This window comes from Helicoverpa armigera, chromosome 10 (genome assembly GCF_030705265.1).
Source record: "Helicoverpa armigera isolate CAAS_96S chromosome 10, ASM3070526v1, whole genome shotgun sequence".
Lineage (NCBI taxonomy): Eukaryota > Metazoa > Arthropoda > Insecta > Lepidoptera > Noctuidae > Helicoverpa > Helicoverpa armigera.
Genome location: NC_087129.1, coordinates 11200203 through 11221878, shown reverse-complemented (window position 1 = coordinate 11221878; position 21676 = coordinate 11200203). Strand labels below are relative to the sequence as shown.

Sequence of the window (21676 nt, the reverse complement as noted above, 5' to 3'; positions counted from 1 at the left end):
GATTCATCTTTAAATTCTTACTTTGATATCTTATAAGTAGCTATTACAAATTGGCAAACACAAGACATCTCAAACAAAATCCTGTGTAAGTACATATAATTGAAAATATCTCTTGCGGAGGGATCTTAAGTACTGAAGTATTTCTAGTGAAAGAGATTCAGTCACACAAACAGTCTCAAAGCTGAGCTATTGAAGTATTTTATGTGCACAGTGGGATCAAACGGAGCTAGAAACATCTATATTATTTAACTATATAAACTGCTCTCTTGAGTTTCTTTGCGTATATTTTTTTGCACTGTATTTTCTTTATTTTTAATGTCGTTTGAAGCTTCTGGTGTGTTAACTTATACAATTATGTTATGGCTATGTAAACCTCGCTCGTTTAATATCCTCATTTATTTATTTGGTCCTTGTATTTTTCATCCACATAATCTTTCAACAATGTATTTGTTAAAAACAAAGTATTATAATGAAACTAAAGAAACGAAGTCTTTAAAACGAATTTGCTTTTAAACTTACTTAATGTTGAAATATTATGTACCTGTTTTTGAAAACAAAGAACTAACTTGTTCCTATTTCCAAGAAAATGTCACTACACTAAAATATCAAAGTTTCACAAGCTACCTCTTTTGTTATTAATTCTTAGACACGTAAGTCACACTCTTCTGGGAAATTTTCTCTTTAAACACTGATAAAATTCCTTTTTTTTTGGGTGGCCCTAAAGTCAGAGTTTTGTGACCTCAAGACCGCCTCTGACTGGAATACTACAATAAAAAAATACAACATCCCATTTTCAAAATTATTTTTCACAGAACAAAATAATATTCTAACTTATGTAATGTAGCATTGAAATGTTCTAGTGGGATCCTTTATAATACAAAATATCAATGATATAATCCCACTGGGACAGGTCAGAACACTAGATTTAAATAACTAAATGTTTGCATTTCCAGTTTGAAATAGAGTTGGTTAGCTAAAGTAGGTGAGAGAAATAAACTAGGGGAATATAAATGTTAGTTTAAATTATTTAGGACGTAATGGACTGAGCTACCATTATGGATTATGCAAAATGAAAAGTGAAATTGTATTTTACTACGCAGCTACGGCGTAGTAGTTGGCTACGAGTGTTACGGTCTACAAAAAAATATTAACCGCACTACCGTCACTTTTGTACAGGTAGACACCAACAGGACATCTATCAAAATTTGTCAAATAGTACCAATCTATTATTAACCTTTCACTATTGTGATAAGGTTCAAAATTGATTGAAGAACTTTGACAGATTGAGGTAGGTTGATGTGCTGTTGTCTGTACAAACGACACGAACTATTACACAACAATTTTTTTTTAAAGAATTCTTTCAATTGGCAAAACAATTTTCTTAAAAAAAGATTTTGATAACCTTAGCTTACAATTAATAAAACTTTCTTCCAAGAAGATATGAACAAAACTGAGATTACATCATTACTCGTTTTAAGGACCGAATATTACACGTTTCTTGGAACGTCCTGAACATTGTTACATTCTCGACAATGTAGGTCGTGTTTGCCTTTCATGAAAGGAGCTTTGAGTTCAACATTTATGCTTTATACTTTGAATGCGTTTGAACTTCAAGAACGTCATATCTTTGCAAACAAGAAACGCTGCTACGAGTAATTAATATTTTTTAATAAGGATACTGCATATTGAGTTTGTATTTATCATGTTAAAAGAGCCATTGCTTCCTATATATATTTGATAAATACAATAAAATCCTTTTATAATTAACAAATATTAAAAAAATTGTCTTCACCTTTTTTTTGCAAAAAAAAACTTTTATTCACATGATAAGATATTCAAAATCGAAAAAGTAAATCATACTGTCAAATACGATAACCAATTTAAGGGACTTCATCTTTATGCTCATCGGTAATAACTTTTCCCATAAAAACGAACTACATTCAAATATTTTAAAAACTTTTTACAAAGTTGAACACATTCCCGATTCCAGCGAGATGGAACCAAGTACAAGTGCATTTTGTTCCAATTTACATACACGTGTGTGTAAATTACACTCAATTACATTTCAGCACTGCGTTTTAAGTTAAACTTATATTACGAGTTTCAATACTCATAATAAGGTAATTATTAACAGCTGAAATTGAGTACGAGTTACAAATAAATATATGTAATTTTAAGATAATTAGCGGATTATTTACATTTATAACAGCAAGCATTGAATTTGGGTCAGTCGCAAATTGATTTATTATTGCATAAACGACGCTGAAAATACTGTCTTAGCCTGAAACTTATTGATCTGACTATCTTTTACAACTAAAATAAACAATAAGATTAATAATTTTCACTTCATTTCAGATACCAAATATCACGTAGAAATCCAATGATGATCTACGAAAATTATACATGAATTAATCTTCATAAGTGAACTTACAATCACAACCGTAGTATTAAAGTCAAACTCAAACTCACATTCGTAGGTAAAGCTGAATTGTGAAACACTACTCAAAAAAATAGCTCAAACATTATTCCATCTTTACACCTACACAAACTGCGACAAAAAAACTTATACGCAATAGTCAAACTTAAGTAACGTTTTAGCACTTCAAACTAAGGAAAGTATCAATTTCAAATTCCCTTACCCAAATATCCTGGAGCTCTTAATCAAGCTGATGAAGGCCTGCTTGAACTTCCTATTCATGAAGCAGTAGGTGATGGGATTGCAGCATGAGGAGCAGTAGGCCAGCAGTTGCAGCGAGACCACGCCTTTGGGTCCTATGTACTGGTACAGCTCGTCGGGGTAGAATAGGTAGATCTGCAAAGAAGGTTGACTTTAGGCGTAATTCCATAACTGTCCAGTCAGAAATCGTGACACATACAATTTAATAGGTCTAAATATATTATTCGTGTCACAATTTACATATTTCTTCGAACACTAAGAAATGACAAAATAATGCATACCTACTCAAAACGGAGCTAACGAAAGCGAGATTTTTTTGACTCTTGTACTTAGTAAGTTCTATTCCATTTCTTCGTATTGCTAATAGCTTTTTGATTTATCAAAGACAAAAAACTTCGGAGAGTTCTTGGATAACCTTTCAGTAAAAATACACAATGAAAGCAAGATGCGTCATTGATCCTGTGTCTGCGGTAAGTGATCCATGTTCTGGCTGTCATTTATAGAACTAAATCGTTAAAGCCAGATAGAAGTCTACTAAATCGTCTACAAGTAATAAAGGCATACAAAATAAGATACAGCCGAAGGCTCTATAAACATGGTACTTAAAAACAGAACCGACCTCTGTATATAATTTTGTACTAAACTAACTAGTTAATTTCGAACCATTTGGGATTGAAACCCTCGTGTCGTCGGGTCCGAGTACCCACACCCTATTTAATTATTTAAAGATCTATCGGCTATTTATAATCTAGATTTAAGGCTTGACGCTTCTTGTGATCAAAAGGCTGGCTATTACCTCGGAAAAAGGATTAGCATGGCGCTCCAACGAGGTAATGCTGCCAGCCTTTTGGGCATACTCCTAGTCAGATAATTTTTTGTTAACCTTTTTTAGTTTTTTACAAAGATAGTTTTTAATTTTGTATGCTAATATTTGTACAATTAAGTTTGTTATGTAAATATCTATATAAATTAAATGTTTAAAATATCAAACCAATACTAAAATGTGTTCGATGGTGCTGATATAATACGAATGAAAGAAGAAAAAAAACATATACTCTTTTGAAAAATAACATTGCTATCAACCCAAAACTATAGCAGTATTCTCAGAAACTTTAAATCCGCTATGATTGGATTGAAAAAGTTTTTCTCTGGAAGTATCATAAAAATATATCTCTGTTAGAAAAGGATTGTTTATTTTTGAACCCAATTCAGACATGCGGGTTTAAAAATAGTGTAGATCAGAATAAGAGTAACCGCACACTGCAAACAAAACAGTAGGCCGACAATTGACCCAATGGTTGTCAAAAATAATAATTAAAGAAGATCTTGATTCCAGTCAAAGTTTTCAATAATTCTGATAATTATCTAAGCAACTTGGTCTGATATTTATTTACCTAAACGATATGGTCTGCTATTTATCTGATAAATAATCCGATCTCTGTAACACCGATCATCTGCTGTACCTATACTGATTTATGAGTCCAAACAAACTATCGGCCAACTAAAAGTTTGTAATATGCGCTCACAGTTATGCAATTTCAGTTTAGCACGAGTGTTTCCAATCATAGTTTCGCTAGAACTCTAATTTTGAATAGGGTTAACTGTCTGTCAAAAACATTTTTAGCTATAAAAATTAAAGACCTGAGAGAAAAGGGTTTGTAATCAAAAGTAAAGGTCATTTTAATTGGATTTCTCTTTTTAACAAATTAGTCAGAAAGCTGACTTTTTATTCTTTTATATGAAATGGGATTCTTGTTTGAGTTTTGCTCGAATTCTTGTTATGATCCAACAAAAATTGCCATTACCATGTTTTGATATAAAAATAAAGATTCAAAGAATAGTCTTGTTAAGCTGAGTTTTTAAGCTGGTAGAAAATAGAAAGGTCAGGTCTTTGTATCTTTTTCAAAACACCAGATATCTAATAAATATTACGTAGATATGACAGGCCAATCAGTATAAGTGCTCACGTGTCACTAACAACGCTTAAACTTCAAAGGAATAATAAATCTTTAAGCTTCATGGAAATCAATAGAATGCACTAAAGGTTTATGACTTTGACAATGTCATTCTCCTATACACACGTTCCTAGCTGGAAAAGAGGGTAATAACCATTAAAGTGCGTTCACAGACATTTATGGGGCACATATTACCTATTGGTCAATTTGGCTAGAAGCCATCATAAACTGAGAAAATTCAAAAGGCATTTACAGAAGGCATTGTAGAGTTTTTAACACTTCTGCTTAGTACAATTTTTTTTTCAATATGACAATCATTTAAATTGTGTGTTCTTTGTAAAAAGGAATAGATTTTATATTGAAGTTCTCACGAGCTCGTACAATAAACATCGGAAAAAAAGAAGTTTTTTCATTTGAGTAAAATAGAATCTCCTTAGGTCTTATTGTTATGTACTAGCAACACTTTGTCATCAGTTTAGCCTTGTATAAACTATGTCGAAGCTTGCTTCCAGTCTGATGCTAAGAGTGACATGCCTATCTGGCCTTTTCAATCCAGTTACTCTGGCAAACCGATACCCCATTTCTGGCCTAGTGGACATGCTCGCAGGCTATCATAGTATTACCACGCTAACAAGGAAAAAAAACTTTGTATTTCTAAAGCTTTTAGTGTGTATAATATTGATCCAATGTCCAACATACGTATTGCTATCGTCATACTGTATTAATTCTGGTGACAAATCGAAAGAAATTATCCGACATGAAAAAATATTCTGTAGGTAGATATCAGTACCTGTAAGAACATTTTGTCAACAGAAAGAACGTATGAGCGAAATTCCGTGTAAGTACTACAAATGCGGCAGACAAAAGCTTCAGTAGCCTTCACGTACAAGATAAGTGTAACTTAGTGCCGAGTGTAATTGACATCTTCAGAAATGTTTAGCTGTATTATTTAGACTTATTTTAGGTTGTACTAGAATGTTCTCCTAGGCTAGAGGCTTTTTTGTTATATAGCAAACAGATAAACGTGTACTAACTACATAGTATAAAACAAAGTTGCTTTCTCTGTCCCTATATCCCTATGTATGCTTAAATTTTTAAAACTGCGCAACGGATTTTGATGCAGTTTTTAGGGTTCCGTAGCCAAAATGGCAAAAACGGAACCCTTATAGTTTCGTCATGTCCGTCTGTCCGTCTGTCCGTCTGTCCGTCTGTCACAGCCGATTTACTCGGAAACTATAAGTACTACAGTGATGAAATTTGATGGGAATATGTGTTGTATGAACCGCTACAAAAATATGACACTAAATAGTAAAAAAAAGAATTGGGGGTGGGGCCCCCCATACATGTAACTGAGGGATGAAATTTTTTTTTTCGATGTACATACCCGTGTGGGGTATCAATGGAAAGGTCTTTTAAAATGATATAAAGTTTTCTAAAAAACATTTTTCTTAAAGTGAACGGTTTTTGAGATATCAGCTCTCAAAGTCGTAAAAAGTATGTCCCCCCCCCTCTATTTTTATAACTACGGGGTATAAAATTCTAAAAAAAATAGAGGTGATGCATGCTAATTAACTCTTTCAACGATTTTTGGTTTGATCAAAGTATCTCTTATAGTTTTTGAGATAGGTTGATTTAACTGTAATTTACGGAACCCTTCGTGCACGAGTCCGACTCGCACTTGGCCGGTTTTTTTATAGATAGATTGATTTAAAAAAAGTTGTATATGCATTGCATGCAAGCAATACACCCGTACGAAGTAGGATCACAAGTTTATAATATAACTGGCCGATTGAAAAATTCAAATATATTGTTTTCACTATGTTTTTAGCTTTTACGCAGCATATTTCACATGGCAAAATATCTGTCACGCGTATTTAGGTATCATCGCTCGAACCGATTACACTATTATGTCAATTGTTTAGGCTCGAAAAAAACGAATGAATTAATCCGCTCTTTTCAAAACGCATTTTCGCAGAATTGAAAAAAACACAAAATACAAAAGTTACTTTGTCAATAGGCAAATGGACAAATTGAAATGAAAACCTCATCAAAAACTTTTTTCCAGGAATTTGTCATAAATGTCCCGTGTTTGAATTTTATTAAAATCTAGCAATTTCATCTGCCTTTTTCAAAAATATTCTGATTTTGTCACATGGATTCACTAATTAACTTTTCTGTTTTTCACGGTTTAACTCTGAGAGTTCATATTTTCGCATTTGGATAAAATCTAGCCTGAAACGTATTCGAATCACTGTATTTTTCCTCTCAATCGGCTTACTTGTTTTGACGTGAAAGATTAACCCGTTGTATGCTGGAGCACAAATATACGCGAGACAAAATTGACTTTTTATTGCTTTATAATAAAGATACTTTAATTTCGTTTTATGATTAGCGACGTAGAAACAGTTAATAAATAGACAAACAATCTTACATTTGCATTTATATCATCATCATCCTCCGAGCCTTTTTCCCAACCATGTTGGGGTCGGCTTCTAGTCTAACCGGATTCAGCTGAGTACCAGTGTTTTACAAGAAGCGACTGCCATTCCTGACCTCCTCAACCCAGTTACCCGGGCAACCCAATACCCCTTAGTTAGATTGGTGTCAAACTTACTGGCTTCTGACTACCCGTAACGACTGCCAATGATGTTCAATGACAGCATGATATAAATGATTTGCATTTATATCATGTTGATATACTTAATGTTATGAAGATCAATCTAGATCATAGTTCTTATGTTTACGAAAAGTAGAGTAATTTGCTTTTACTCTCATTTAAAGGCTTAATAAACACTTAATAGGTTTTTAATAGGCATCCTTAGAGTACTACTTTCGTTTAGTGGCAATGAATGTTTTACGCTTAAAATCGAAATTTATATCAACGTTAACTAGTACTAAAATAAAATTAACATCAAAAACGTTTTAGTTCAATTAAGATTTTAGTGTTTAAGTTTGTTTTGAACTGCATTTTTATGGTTTTTCATAAAATTATGATTTGTTTTCATTCATGCGAAAAGAGGGAAAATATATTTTGTTTGTGCCGGCTTCAAAACAACTGAACCGTTTTTTTAAATAATTTGAAGCTACGCTTTCTTTGGTTGGCATAGTTTATATTTTATACAGGTATGTGAAAACATTCACCCGGGACAAGGGTGTGAAAGACCTAGTTTATTGTTTTAACTATTACAAACCTCCATAAAATGGAATCAATAAACGGAACACTAAAATAAAATTTCAACAATCAAATCACTCGGAAAATTCTATTTCAGTTCATGAAAGAATTTTGGAATGCCAAACTTTTGTCTTTAAACAATTGGGACGATTATTTTATACGAACTAAATCGGAAATGGTATTGAAAGGCTTTTTTAACAATAAGCCTACACGCATACTGCGGACTAAACAATCGGCCTACAATTGGCCCGATGCATGGGCTTTTTTGTTTAAATAAAATCGTGAATTTAATCAGTTTTCAGTCGATCCGATATCGGTCAAATACCTGATCGTTGTTATGTGCGCACTCCCATACATCTTCGCACCCCTTTTAGGGGCCCAATCAAACTATCGGCCGACTAAAAGTCTGCAGTGTGCTACTCTAAAGGTGCTATTATCTGCCGGGAATATAGTCGACAAAGGCAATATGGACCTTTTATTGCACAGCTTTTACTTCCTCAATCGGGCGTTTATTGCGATTTCTTTTAGAAGTTTTATGTGTTGAAATTACTGGGATTTGCTGCGATGTTGGTAAGTATTCACATAAAATCGACTCTAATATAACATGTGAAAAATTAGAATATAATTTCATAAAAAATGCAACTTTTTTATTAAATGTTCTATGCGTTTATAGGCCCTTAGATAATTGGATTAACTGCTTGTATGACGCTTATAACAAAACATCTATTGTTCATAAAACAATTGTGTTTCGTGTATATCTGCGCTCCAATACACAACGGGTTAAACCATTTTGAAAATACACCAACAATTTATGTTTACTTCATTCTTCAGAAAATTTTCAAACTCCGTCTCAGAGAACTGACAAAGTTAGTCAAGTAATATTCATAGAAATAGACAAAGTGTAGATCAAAAGTTTTACTGCGATCCATCAAATGAATCCTAACAAAGTTTGAATTCAAGAAACAAAGATCTGAGAAGAACATAGACTAGTTTTTCTACGGAAACTTTAACCCAGTTAGTTCAGTGACGAGATTTCAGCGAACAATAAAAAAATGTATACGCTCGTCGCGAGTCCGCTATCTGTACAGACAACACGTCAATCTACCTCAATCTGGCAAATTTCTTCAATAGATTTTCAACCTTATCAATTTTATTGGTAAAATTTGATAGTTGAACTTAACTAAGTATATGTTCGCGCATAAAGGTTGCAGTTTCGCAAACATTTTAAAAATCTTCGCACGCAATTTGATACTAAAGTGAGTAGACCAGAAGAAACATTTGTGGGCGTCACAGTGCCGCAAACCGGTAGAATCTTGCCTCAACATCAATACCACTAACAAACTAACTAACTAACACTTCAGCTAGTAAGTCTCTGTACTACTTGCTAACTACTTCGTACTAAGCTCTTCCTGCTAATCAACGTAAGTGGAACAGACAGACAAATCGTAGGTAACTACTGAAAAGACAAGTAATACAGGTGTAAGGTAGCTTGATTTAAAGTCCAGCTTGTATCTCTCGCGTCCCGTCAGAACTACTGCTAGTACATGGATAAAATATATCCTATGTTACTCGGGAAGAGCGTAGTTTTTCAAACAGTGAAATACTTTTTCAAATCGTTTCAAAAAACAAAAAAAAAACGTTAGTTTCGATTTTTTTTTACCTAGATATTCCTGTGCTGTGCTCGTAAAATGATTTGGATAAAAGTTTTAGATTATGAAGTAGGTACATACTTATTGCCTTTTCTACAATGATGAATGTTAAGTATCTTTAAAATTAAATAAACTTAAATTAGTGATTTCACACTGAAAGCTTTTTGTTTTGTTTGCAAGAATTTACATTTCTATTTTAAAGTTCAAAAACCTACTCGACGTTAATCCCACAGTCTAAAATATTATTTACGTTTATGCCACATACCTACTGCACAAAACACAAAATGCTACTCGAACTTTAGAAAAACTAAATTTATGAAGACAATTTATTCTCGTAATAAAGATTTATTTATTTCATTAAAAGTTTTCAAGTGAATACAAAGTTTTTCTAAAAGATTATTTTATCATGAAACTGTTGTCACAAGACAAAGAACGGTAACTGGTTAAAGTTTTGCACTTTTCATATTTCTTTAGTAGTTATAAATTTTCAGAGACTTAAACAACATATCAAGTGCTCCTTTTTTGGTTTTATATCCAAAAGGTTGACACAAGGCCCTATTACTTAGAGTTGCCGTGGCCCTGGTATATAAAAGGCCTACAACGAAACACGACGGTTTTTAGTCAGTAAGAGTCTGACACTTATTCACGCTGCACCAACAAGGTGGTCATTTGATGATATCCCGTAAAAAAACGCTATTAATTAGGCTCCGTTGTCTTTCTATCTGTTCTATATTATACAGTAAAAATTTCCACAAATGAAGCATTTTTATTGACGCTTTAACAACAAATGCTACAAACAGAATAAAATAACAAAAATATATGTTTTTTGCCGCTTTATGCTCGATATTAAAACGGCACGGAACTTTTCGTGTCCGGGTCCGATTTGCACTCGTCCGGCTGTTTTTCTTCCTTTGTTCGTTTATTTTTTTTTTACCTATTTTTTCGTATTGTTTGTGAGATAAACACACGGAGATTAAAATGATTAACGGAGATGTCATAACGCAAAATTCGTCAAAGGACGAGGAAAGTTACTAACTTTGCCCTCACACCTTCTTTGAAACCGGCAGATTTTTTTAAAAACGAATTGAACAACAATCATTCAATCATTGGGTTACTTGACATATCTTTGACAGATATGTCAAATATGTTTGACAGATATGACATATCTTTAACAGATATCTCAAGTACGTTTGACAGATATGACATATCTTTGACAGATATGTCAAGTAACCCAAATGCCTCGTTAGTCTGAAGTAACTGATTGTATCAGTCACGACTTTCGTACGTTACTTGACCCACAAGAAAGCGCTTGATCTACCTTAAAAGGCACCTCTGTCCATATTTCTTTCCTCAGTGAGTAAACAAAATAAAATCAGGTTTTGCCGTTGAGTGCTGTGAGAGCTACTTAATGAAATAATTCAGCTTTTCGATCCGTTGGGCACATTATACGCTTACAGTAACAAGGACAACTCATTGTTGTATTTTCGTTTAAAATTTAAAAATTTATTATAATTATTTAAATTTATTTATAAGGCAGCAAGTGAATTTTCGAAAAGGTTGTTAAGAAAATTCGGACAGCTTTTTGAAAGGTGAACTGATAATGACATACTTAACAATAATTTATATTTATTTTTAATACGATGAATTTAGTATTTTTTAAACACTTTTGTTGTTTTACTTAAGTCTTAAGCACAACAAAAATCCTGTCTATATGTTTTTTTATTTAATTTTCAAAATACTTTCAACGCACTCCTAAAAATAGTTTTTGTTTGTTCTTTTTAGAAGCGCATTATAATGAAAAATATTTGCTGCCACAGTAAACAATTTACTAAATAAATATGACGTTCATTTCAAAATTAAATAAAAATGTCTATCCAATTTAGAGTCACTTGTGTAAAGTTTTTTTTTGTTATACAATAGGCAAACATATGTATGATCAAGGTTGTGCTTTTCAGAACTTAATTTATACTCGCAAATACGTTTTAAATAAAAAATCGAATAATTATTTTCAGTACATAAGTGTGCTGGGAACAGTACCTAGCCTTTTCCGGGTGCATTAGGGTACGAAGTACACTTTCACGGGTACACGCACCAAGATAATGGCTAGCCAGATGATGATATGACTGTAGTTATATTTTACAACATAACCAAAATATTTATTGTTATTTTTGTCACTACAATATATCTCTACAAAATTATATAGACAAAATACCATTTAAAAAATTTATTTTTATTCTATTTACCTACGAACAATATTAAAAAGATTTCAAATAGTCAAGGTCAAATAAATATAGAAAACAAAAGAAACCTTAGGTAATTTTTTGTTGCAGCCGTAAGAAGCCAGTTTATTTGTTTTACCTTCACACAAACATTTTTATTCGTTTTGTTCTTTTCTATTTTTAAACGCATTCTTTTCGAATTCAATTCAGTTTTTATTTGTGTTTACAAAAAAAAAACAATGTGCTTGAAAGAAACAGGTATGTTATCTAAATGTACTAGCTCCTGCCAGCGGTTTCACCTCCATCCCGTGTTCCCATCGACTTCTGTGCAAACCTGGATACAAAGTGGCCTGAAGCCTAGCTCGAAAAATGGGCTATCTAACACTGAAGGAATTGTTAAAATTGGACCAGTCATTCCCACGATTAGGGCGTTCAAGCAAGAAATTGAAGCAGCTAAGTAAATTATTCCACACAGAACAAATAAAACAGTAAAAAGAAAACAAATGAAGCCGACGGAGTGTCATTAAAACGTAAAAGCCACAACACAGTCGGGCTTACACTGATTGCTTTAACGACTTTATTTGAGTATCTGCCTAGGCTTTCACTATGTTAATTTTTTTGAGCATAAAGATGATGATGATGATGTCCTCCTAGCCGATTATCGGCTACGGCGGCTGTTCTCATGTAAGGAGATTAGCCAACTGCGCAGGACATATTATAGTGCACGAGCATTTGCGCAGACACAGGTGCACTCACTATTCCTTAACTCTCATAGCCCGATGGGACGGTAATCCGACACGACCGGAGAGAGATCAGGCGCAGGACCGACATTTACGTGCTCTCCGATGCACGGGTGTATCAATCACCAGCTTCCAGGCTCCGGGCTGCTTTGTGAAAGTCTTCTAAAACCCACGAAGCGATTTCGGCCCGACTCGGGAATCTAACCCGAGACCTCGTGCTCAGCAGCCGCACTTGCGACAGCTAGACCAACGAGGCAGTTGCATAAAGCATAAAGAAGAAGTTAACAAACGTAGATACACACACAAACTCTCACCTTTGTCTAAGTATAGAAACTACAGAAGCGATTTGAAAAAATCTTTCACTATTAAAAAGCTACACTACATATACGAGTTTAACATAGGCTGTATTTTATCCCGGCCCGGGAAAAAGTTGCCTCGGAAAACGGCTAGTACATAGTGTTATTGTTTTATTGGGTTAAACCAGACCAATTATCACAATTCGCTTTGACTACTCATTGTTAAAGGACTTCGGGAAAGTCGTATTCAATAGACAGTATTATTGTTTTGTCATGTAATCATCTTTTGTTTAGGAATTTGAATTTTATTCACCGCTAAAACTCATCCCGAGTAACATAGGCTATATTTAATCCCATTACGAGCAGTACATAGTTCCCGCGGGATGCGGGTGATGTCGCAGGAAAACTATTAGTACCTATCTTACAAAATCTACTTACTGAATTTCTCAGTGTAATTAACGCACCCGTATAAAAAATGCTATTCTATCTCATCTCAAGCGTGAGGCATCCCTACTTAAAATTTTACTGAGCTACCTATATAAAAATGACAACATTCGGAAAAAAATCATTACCTATCTTACAAATATTCTAACATTGACGTTTAATAAATTTAATAGTTCTGCAGTGGACACAACAATTTATGTGGAAAAGTTACATACACAAGGCCCTTGTTCCTTAAACGCGAAACTTTTAACTTTAGAGATACATCTTATGCGTCAAAGCCAGAATGTTCCTTCTGTGAGCAAACCACTGAATCTCTTTAGGAACTGCAACTATAAGTTTATTTACAGTTTAACTTGCAAGAGATGCTTGCAACAGAAGAAGAGCCGTTTAAATTGAAGTCTGTAGTAATAATATAATGAAGTTAAGTTTATAACGTTACTGGGAAGTTGTTAACTTACACGCGACTTTTTTTCGCCTACTGTCACTTTATCGTGGAAACGTGGTCTTGGTTGCTTTATTTTTTTTATCGGTGTTAAACAATTTGCTAGGTACTAGAAAAAAATTGAGGAAACAAAAAAACAAAAACTTTTCATAATACATGAGCAAACCTGAAAAAAGAACTGAACCTTATTCCTGCCGGGCACAAAGTCATACTTCAGGATTTTACAAAAAAATATTTTTTCTAATAAGAAAAAAAGCCCAATGTACCGAGGGCTAAGAAGCTTAAAAAAGGTAGTTTTATTTGTATTTTTAACATAAACGTGGAATGGAATCCTTACAATATAACAAAAGGGTACAAAATTAAATCAAAACAACCCACAGTCGTAAGAAAGGTGCTTTTTATTTCTACATTCCTCGGTTTTCATGACAAAAGATTTTTAAATAAAACTTTTTATTTCCTTTGTGACATTATTAACGTAAATTCGGCTTTGTCTGGCTGTCTGATGTTTTTTTTTATCGCGAAATTTTACACCTCAATTCTAACTAATAATTTCGTTCAAAGTAATTTTCTCATATAAGGGGATCATTAAGTTGTATATAGAAGTTTATTTTTAAAATTAATGTAAATATAGAAATAATAATTAAATATAATTCTTTAAGGGGATCAGCTAGCTGCGTAGGATATTATTATAGTGCACAAGCATTTGCGCAGATACAGGTACCTACACCCACTATTCTTTCAATCTCATAGCCCGATGGGACAGTAATCCGACACGACCGGAGAGAGATTCAATCCTAACTAATATTATAAGTGCGAAAGTAACTCCGTCTATCCCTGATAATCCGATCAAGTTGTTTAGCATAAAGGTAACTTAAGGCAAGTAACTTAGAAACGGACCTTTGCTATATAGACAACCGGCTGGATTTATTTACGTGCTCGCTGAATGACTTCACTGTAGTCGCTTATAGGGTGGTATGCTACGAATCTAGTTAAGTTTGTATATGTTGATTTGTGATGTATGTGTTTGTATTGATTTGTTCTGTATGTGTTTTTTTAGTTTAGTTTAGAATAAATTAATAAGAACCAATCTGCCGCATTAGGCAAGTCCTGTAAGGGTAGATGTAAGGTTGTGTAAATAAATAAATAAATAAATAAATATTTTATCCGGATGACGGCAGTAGGTGTCACTTGCGTCCCAGGGGAATCTGATCTATATACTATAAGATTTTTATACTGCCGTAAAAATACCATAGAAAATATACGAAAGTACAGTAGAGACTTTATTTAGAAAGATATTCTAGTTTCGAAATCGTAATAGCAATTTAAAGAATCAAGGCAAAAAATACGATTTACTACACCACGTAGATAATGAGCCAATCTCCCACGCAATCTTAAACTTTATGACAATTCTCACGCATCGTGGGCTGATTCAGACGAATTGTGAGCCGTCAGGATTTATACCACAAAAGCTTTAACGTATCGAGAACCTATTACAAAAATGAGAAAAGGAATAGGGTTTACTTTGCATCACGAAATGACACTGAAAGGAAAGTAAGTACTGAAAACTGGTGCTTTATGAAAGAGTGTTTAGGGCATCAAACAGAATAAGATTGATATCACTCTCTTACATCACACAACTCACGCATTTTTATGAACCGTATAAACTCATATAGAGAATCAAAGTAATCTGTAAAATTGATAGAAACCAGTTAAATTCAGTGCTTATTTCATTTGTATGTAAAGTACATTCAAACAATCATTAATATACATTCATACATATAGCCTAAGCCTATAGGTATTCGTATATTTGACACATTTTACGTTTAATAATGCTTTGCAATATAATATCCTTGAAAGCGAATTATTTCATAAATCTAATTGTTATATTTGAAACCACTGGCAATCATTTGAATGATTTTGGTTTATTTGTTTATTAACTATTTCAAAATAAATGTTAGTTGATTGGTTATTTGATATTTTTATGTATTAGACAAAATATAGCAAGATTATGCAAGATTTATTAATATTGCAATGTTTCTAACACCCATAGGTTTGCGTTTATAGCTTGTTTAATGCAATCCCGATCTTTCATAATGCACAACCTACTAATGACTTTGAAAAAAATACATTCAGAAGTCCGTTGCTCTATTTGCAAAGAAAATATCTATATTTAGATTTCCGGTAGTAGTTTGAGGTAGGCGTAGGTGTGGTCAGCTCAAAGCTAAAGCAAGTTAGTTCACCATTAGCAATTACTCATGTCAACAATCCCATACTTAATGAGTTTTCTGAACAAACAGAACAGAAAACCACGTAGGTGTGACGGAATTAGGTACATTTACCTTTTACTCCTGTCTTAATCGATACGAATTTGGTGTTTGGTATGGTCGTTAGTGAGAATTGGCATCAATATTTGAAGTTTGAGCTTTTTGTATGAGGTCATAAAGTAGATAATAGCCTTCGGCAGCAACCCGATGGTTGTAGACGTTATATATTACTGCTTACCTTAATCACTGTGACTACAGGAACCGAAATTTGTCAAAACCGAACATCGAAATATTCGAAAGCACAAATAATTTACACAAAAAATTAGGACACAAATAGATTATGCTATAAACTATAGTTAAAAATTTCGAACTCTTAAAGTGATATTTAGTTCACGTAAAATAGTTACAATATTTCCAAAATGATAATAATCAAACAAATATTAAGTAAAAACTCACCGTATTTATAACATGTAGTGGAGTCCAACACACGAAGAACTCCAGAATGATGACGAACAGCATTCGTATTACCTGAAAAAATAAAACATTATAATTTCCTGAAGTATATATTTAAAAACACCAAAGACCGTGTTTGGCAGAGGACGATAAACTGTACAACAATGTTGGTGTACTAACGATTCATAATATTATTTACCTGACTTTTATTTACGGAAATCATATCACAATCAATCCTTCACTGAAACATCCGAATGTATGTCTTTCAACGTTAACCAATGGCTTCAAAGGTAACTAATATTATTAGTACCATTTAGTTTCAATCGAACCAACTGCTATCTATAATTTACCGCGGCCCTGGTACATAAAAGGCCTACGACGGAACACGACGGTTTTTAGTCAGTAAGAGTCTGCGACTCCCTCACCGCCGCTGACCCACAGCGGGAGGGGTCATATATGGCTTATGTTTAACTGATCACCAGATATAGTAACAAATAGCAGACAAAAATAGTAAATGATCACCAAAATGAAACTCGCATTTTAATGTAAAACTATCACCAAAGTTTTAACACTTTGATATCCTATTTAAGTGAAATTACTCCAAAATAAATCATTTGTAAGCCAAAAATAGTAAATGATCACCAAAATTAAACCACCATTTTAAAGTAAGATTATCACCAAAGTTTTTAAATTCTGCTATCCTATTTAAGCAAAATGAGTCCAAATAAATCATTATTATCCCAAAAGTAGTAAATGATCACCAAAAGTAGTAAATGATCATCAAAATTATACCAGTGTTTTAATATAAAATGATAATCAAAATTTTTCCATCTTGCTATCCTGTTTAAGTAAACTGACTCCAAAAAAATAAGTTCGGCCTGATAGAATAAATGTAATAACATTATGGGGACCCTTTTCCTGCACTAGGGTGGGAAATTGTCTATTGCATGCCTCTAAACAGTGCGATAAGAGTGTGTTTTCGAGGGAGTGTATTGAGAAACACATTCTTCTTCTTCTTCTTTCTCCTGCCATGTTCCCAATTTTACTTGGGGTCGGCGCAATATGTCATTTTCTTCCATTTTCCCCTGTCACTCGTCATACTGACACTCACGCATGCATTGCAAGCCGGACACATAACTTAATATGGCATCATAATACTTTATTTGGTAATAAGCCTACATTTTATGGCAATCACAGTGACTTATTTAGGCAAAAATAATATATTAATTTGGTCGTCAACAGTTGGTGATCATTTACTAAATTTGGTGGTCGAATACAATTTAAAGTGAAGTCGTGACTAAAATAGCTGGTACTATTACATTTTTAGACTTTATTTTTCTGGTGTTCAGTAGATATTTCTGGATACAAAACTTAGGGTATCAAAGCATTTTATGGTGGTCATTATATTTGTTCCCGTCATATATGATGATTTTTGGCGTCGTTACAAAAACTGGCTATCTATACTAACCAAAGGGTTTGAACCTAACCAAAGTTTACAAAATCGTTTTGCTAAGTTTATCGAAGTGTAGCCTAAAGGCTAATTGGCCTTAACTGATTCGATATGTGAATCGAAACGTATAATAGTGCTTATATCAGTTTCCAATTTTCAAGCTATTAAACCAGAGCTCAAACGATTGGCCGATGGCTAAATAACAACATGGTTGGTGATTAATATGGATTTATGAAGGTGAATAATCAGAAATCTGATGTGTACTAGAATTTCGGATTGATTATCATGAAATAATTCTCGGTAGTTTAATATTTTTTGTCAACATTAGGTTAAAAGTTACGAACTAAACATAAAGGGCCTTACTACAAAAACTTTAAACCCTGTTTTACACTTGTCTAATAAAATTTTGGCTGCAAAATGAACCTTATGTCAACGTCATAATTTGACATTTTTTTAGACAAGGCATAAACTGACGTTAAAAAGTTTTTGTGGTAAGACGGAAATGGTCTTACTACAAAAACTTAAACATGTGTCAAATACTTGTCTAAAAAAAGTGTATCTACAAAATGGACGTTATTTCAACGTCATAATTTGTCATTTTTTAGACTAGTGCTAAACTGACGTTTAAAAGTTTTTGTGGTAAGACGGAAAGTCTTTTCTTTCTCACGGACTTACAAATGTCACCTTTGAAAAGTGTGACTTTCTATTAGTGCAAGATTTTTTTTTAAATCAGTTTAGTAGTTTCGAATCCTTTGGGGTGGGTACAGACAAACAAAAATTATCTTTTTCATAAGTCTAGTAACGAATAAGTGTGCCCAAATACCAATTAATATCTAAGTACACACTTATCTCAGACCCTCATTACTCAAAGTAATTTTTGTTATCAAATTATCTGAATAACCCAAAATCCCCGGTTGACACAATCTCAATAAGAGCATTCCATAGCAATTGCTTTAAGCAAATAATTTGTTAGCTGCCTCACGTAAAACTGAAATGAAATTATGTAGGGTTAGTGACATTTACAGAAAGGTCGAAAAAAGGAATCTCCTAAAACAAAACCGAGAAACGAGGAAGAATATATGACTACTTAAGTGGGTACAGTCGGGAACAAAAGTATCTGAACAAATCTAAATATTCGAAACTTCTAAGTGAAGGTTCATGTCTGACGGAACATGTGTCGCATATTATCGGTCAACGAAAAATATACGATAAAGCATTCAATCATTCACATCTAGCCGATGATGCGTTACCTAGTGCATCGAACATACATTTACGATACTTTACGAAACTTCCCTTAATACGTGTCGTCCAAAATTTAACAGAGTATTCATTTACTTTTTTAAAGATTAAGATGTTAAGTAAACTTTAAAGTTTTTATTGTTAAGATATTACGACACCTTATTTAACTACAAACTCTTTTGAATATTTCTATTTGTTCCTGCCTGTACACTTCAGAAGCTGACTGTACACTTCAGATTGGTCAGTTGTAAAAAGGATGAAAGTGCTGGTACTTGGAGAACTGACTACTATTATATTGCGTGTCGCCGATTGTGTAACATTGGGATAAGATTTTCTGTGGTCCAAAGGTGACAAACCTCAGGAATCATGTCAGTGAATTAGGAAAAAGTGTCAAAAGCATGTTTCACAAGTTGAGTTGAACAACGAAAAGATAGAATTTAAACAACTGGCAATGCTAGAATTATAATTACCGATTTCAAATTCATGCAAAATCTCGTTATATAGGAACGTTGTCATAATAGATGCCATAAACATATACCTTCAAAACAAACTATGTAATCCTAAAAAATTGGCCAGCCAAAAGGACCACAATCCGAAAAAACTTTTTTCGTGACTCATCAAGTGAAACTTTTCCGGTCGAAAAGTTAAATATAAATAGAAAATTTAAAAATTATCAAAAAGCTGAGGTTCTGTTTATTCAGGCTCAAATTGTGGAGGTTACAGAAATATATTCATTGCTTAGAGCATGTAACCAACTGGGACGGCTATTAGCACAAATCTCTTTGCGATTAAGTATGCAAACTTAAGCTTGAGGCAACAATTTAATAGCTCGGATTTTATAACATAGGTACACAAAATAAAATTGACAAATATAGGCATTTAAGACCGTTGTCACACTAACAAATTTTCCACGCGTTTATTCGTGCGTTAAAACGTCGACATTCCGAGGGGCCGAAATGTTTTACTCAGTTTTCAACTTCATTTTTGCTCTGGCAGCTGTCAATTGTTCAGGTACTATCGTGCATAATTATGTACCGGGCGGTGTAGTATAGCATGTGTAGGATAGCAATGGCGTTTCCAGTTTTTTTAAATTGTCTAATATTCATTGGCTTTTAAATAAATGTAGGTACACATTCCTAAGGCAATTAAGAATGGGTACATTTTATTTGGTAGAATAAGTTCAGAGTGTAGGAGGATAATTATTGGCAGAATTTTATTCTAATATAGCAAGGGAGCTGATTTAAATAAATATATACATATATTTTCGTAACAAAAAGGGTAAATAAATATTCAAGGCAGCCGTTACATTATTAGTAAGTGCCTACTGTTTTTGTACGGAATTTAAATACATTTTGTCTCACCAGCTTTTCCTAAAAAATAACGAATTTTATTTTTTACATCTGAAAGTTGTCCGTAATTTGGTTATTGATTCACCCGTGCATCGAAGAGCACGTTAATGTCGGTCCTGCGCCTGATATCTCTCCGATCGTGTCGGATTGCCGTCCCATCGGGCTATGAGGGCGGAGGAATAGTGAGTGAACCTGTGTCTGCGCAAATGCTTCTGCACTATAATATATCCTGCGCAGCTTGCTGGTCTTCTTATATGAAAACAGCCGCCGTGGTCGAAAGTGGCCTTGGACGCCATTAAATCTGAATCTAATGTTTTGCGCCACAATTTTTTAAAAGTAATTTGGGAAAATTAAATACCTACTAATTTTAAATAACCAGGTATATTAGGTACATACCTTTCAATAAAATCTTATTTCAGGAATAACATAAAGACCAAATATATTTAAGCTATAAAGAGCGTAGGTACACGCCATAATATAACCATTTAATGACAACAAAAGCCTTCAATATACTGCTAATTAAAGCAAAAGCTTATTACCGTTAAAGGAATCTCACAGACATTGAAACTCCATTTGAATTACTCCACAAAGCAATCACATCCTATTCATGTCGGCGTTTAATGTACAGATTAAATTAAATGGTGGGATTTGACGGCTATATAATAAACAGACTCATTGAAAACTGTAGACTGGAAGTATTTATTTATTTTATTTAGTTTTAATCTCATTGGAATCAAAATATATTTCTGTAACGACTCTTAAAGATGTTCAAATAAGACCTGGGAACCACCATTTGATGTCCTCCTAGCTGATTATCGGCTACGACGGCCGTTCTCATGTAAGGAGATTAGATAACTGCGCAGGACATATTATAGTGCACGAGCATTTGCGCAGACACAGGTGCACTCACTATTCCTTCACTTTCATAGTCCGATGGGACGGCAATCAGACACGGCCGGAGAGAGATCAAGCGCAGGACCGACATTTACGTCCTCACCGATACACGATGGTATCAATCGCCAACTTCCAGGCTTCTTTGGCTACTTTGTGAAAGTCTTCTAAACCTTATGGATTTTGAAAGAATTTACCGACGAAAATTCCTAACAAACTCTTATAACCATTTTCTACGCATAAATCATACTTTTCCCTATCAAAACAACGAGAGAGCATTAGCATTGAATATAAAATACATTTTATGCTCTTTTATTAGCTCTTGTCCTCGATAAACAAGCTGTATTCATAAAACAAGGATACCTATCTAATCATTAGCATATTGTACCTGAATTTTCATCCTCAATATGAAAATACTAAAACAACATTGAGGAGC

The 21676-nt window shown here is 33.5% G+C and overlaps 1 protein-coding gene across 1 annotated transcript in view; it reads right to left on the bottom strand.

Moving 5' to 3' along the window:
• LOC110370995 (gastrin/cholecystokinin type B receptor) overlaps window positions 1-21676 on the bottom strand; it is a 115724-nt gene that overhangs the window by 12151 nt on the left and 81897 nt on the right. The window contains exons 8-9 of the mRNA XM_064036578.1: window positions 16315-16386; window positions 2640-2812 (exon numbers count right to left, since the gene is read on the bottom strand). Of these exons, the coding sequence (XP_063892648.1) occupies window positions 2640-2812; window positions 16315-16386 (245 nt within the window). The remainder of the gene's footprint in view (window positions 1-2639; window positions 2813-16314; window positions 16387-21676) is intronic.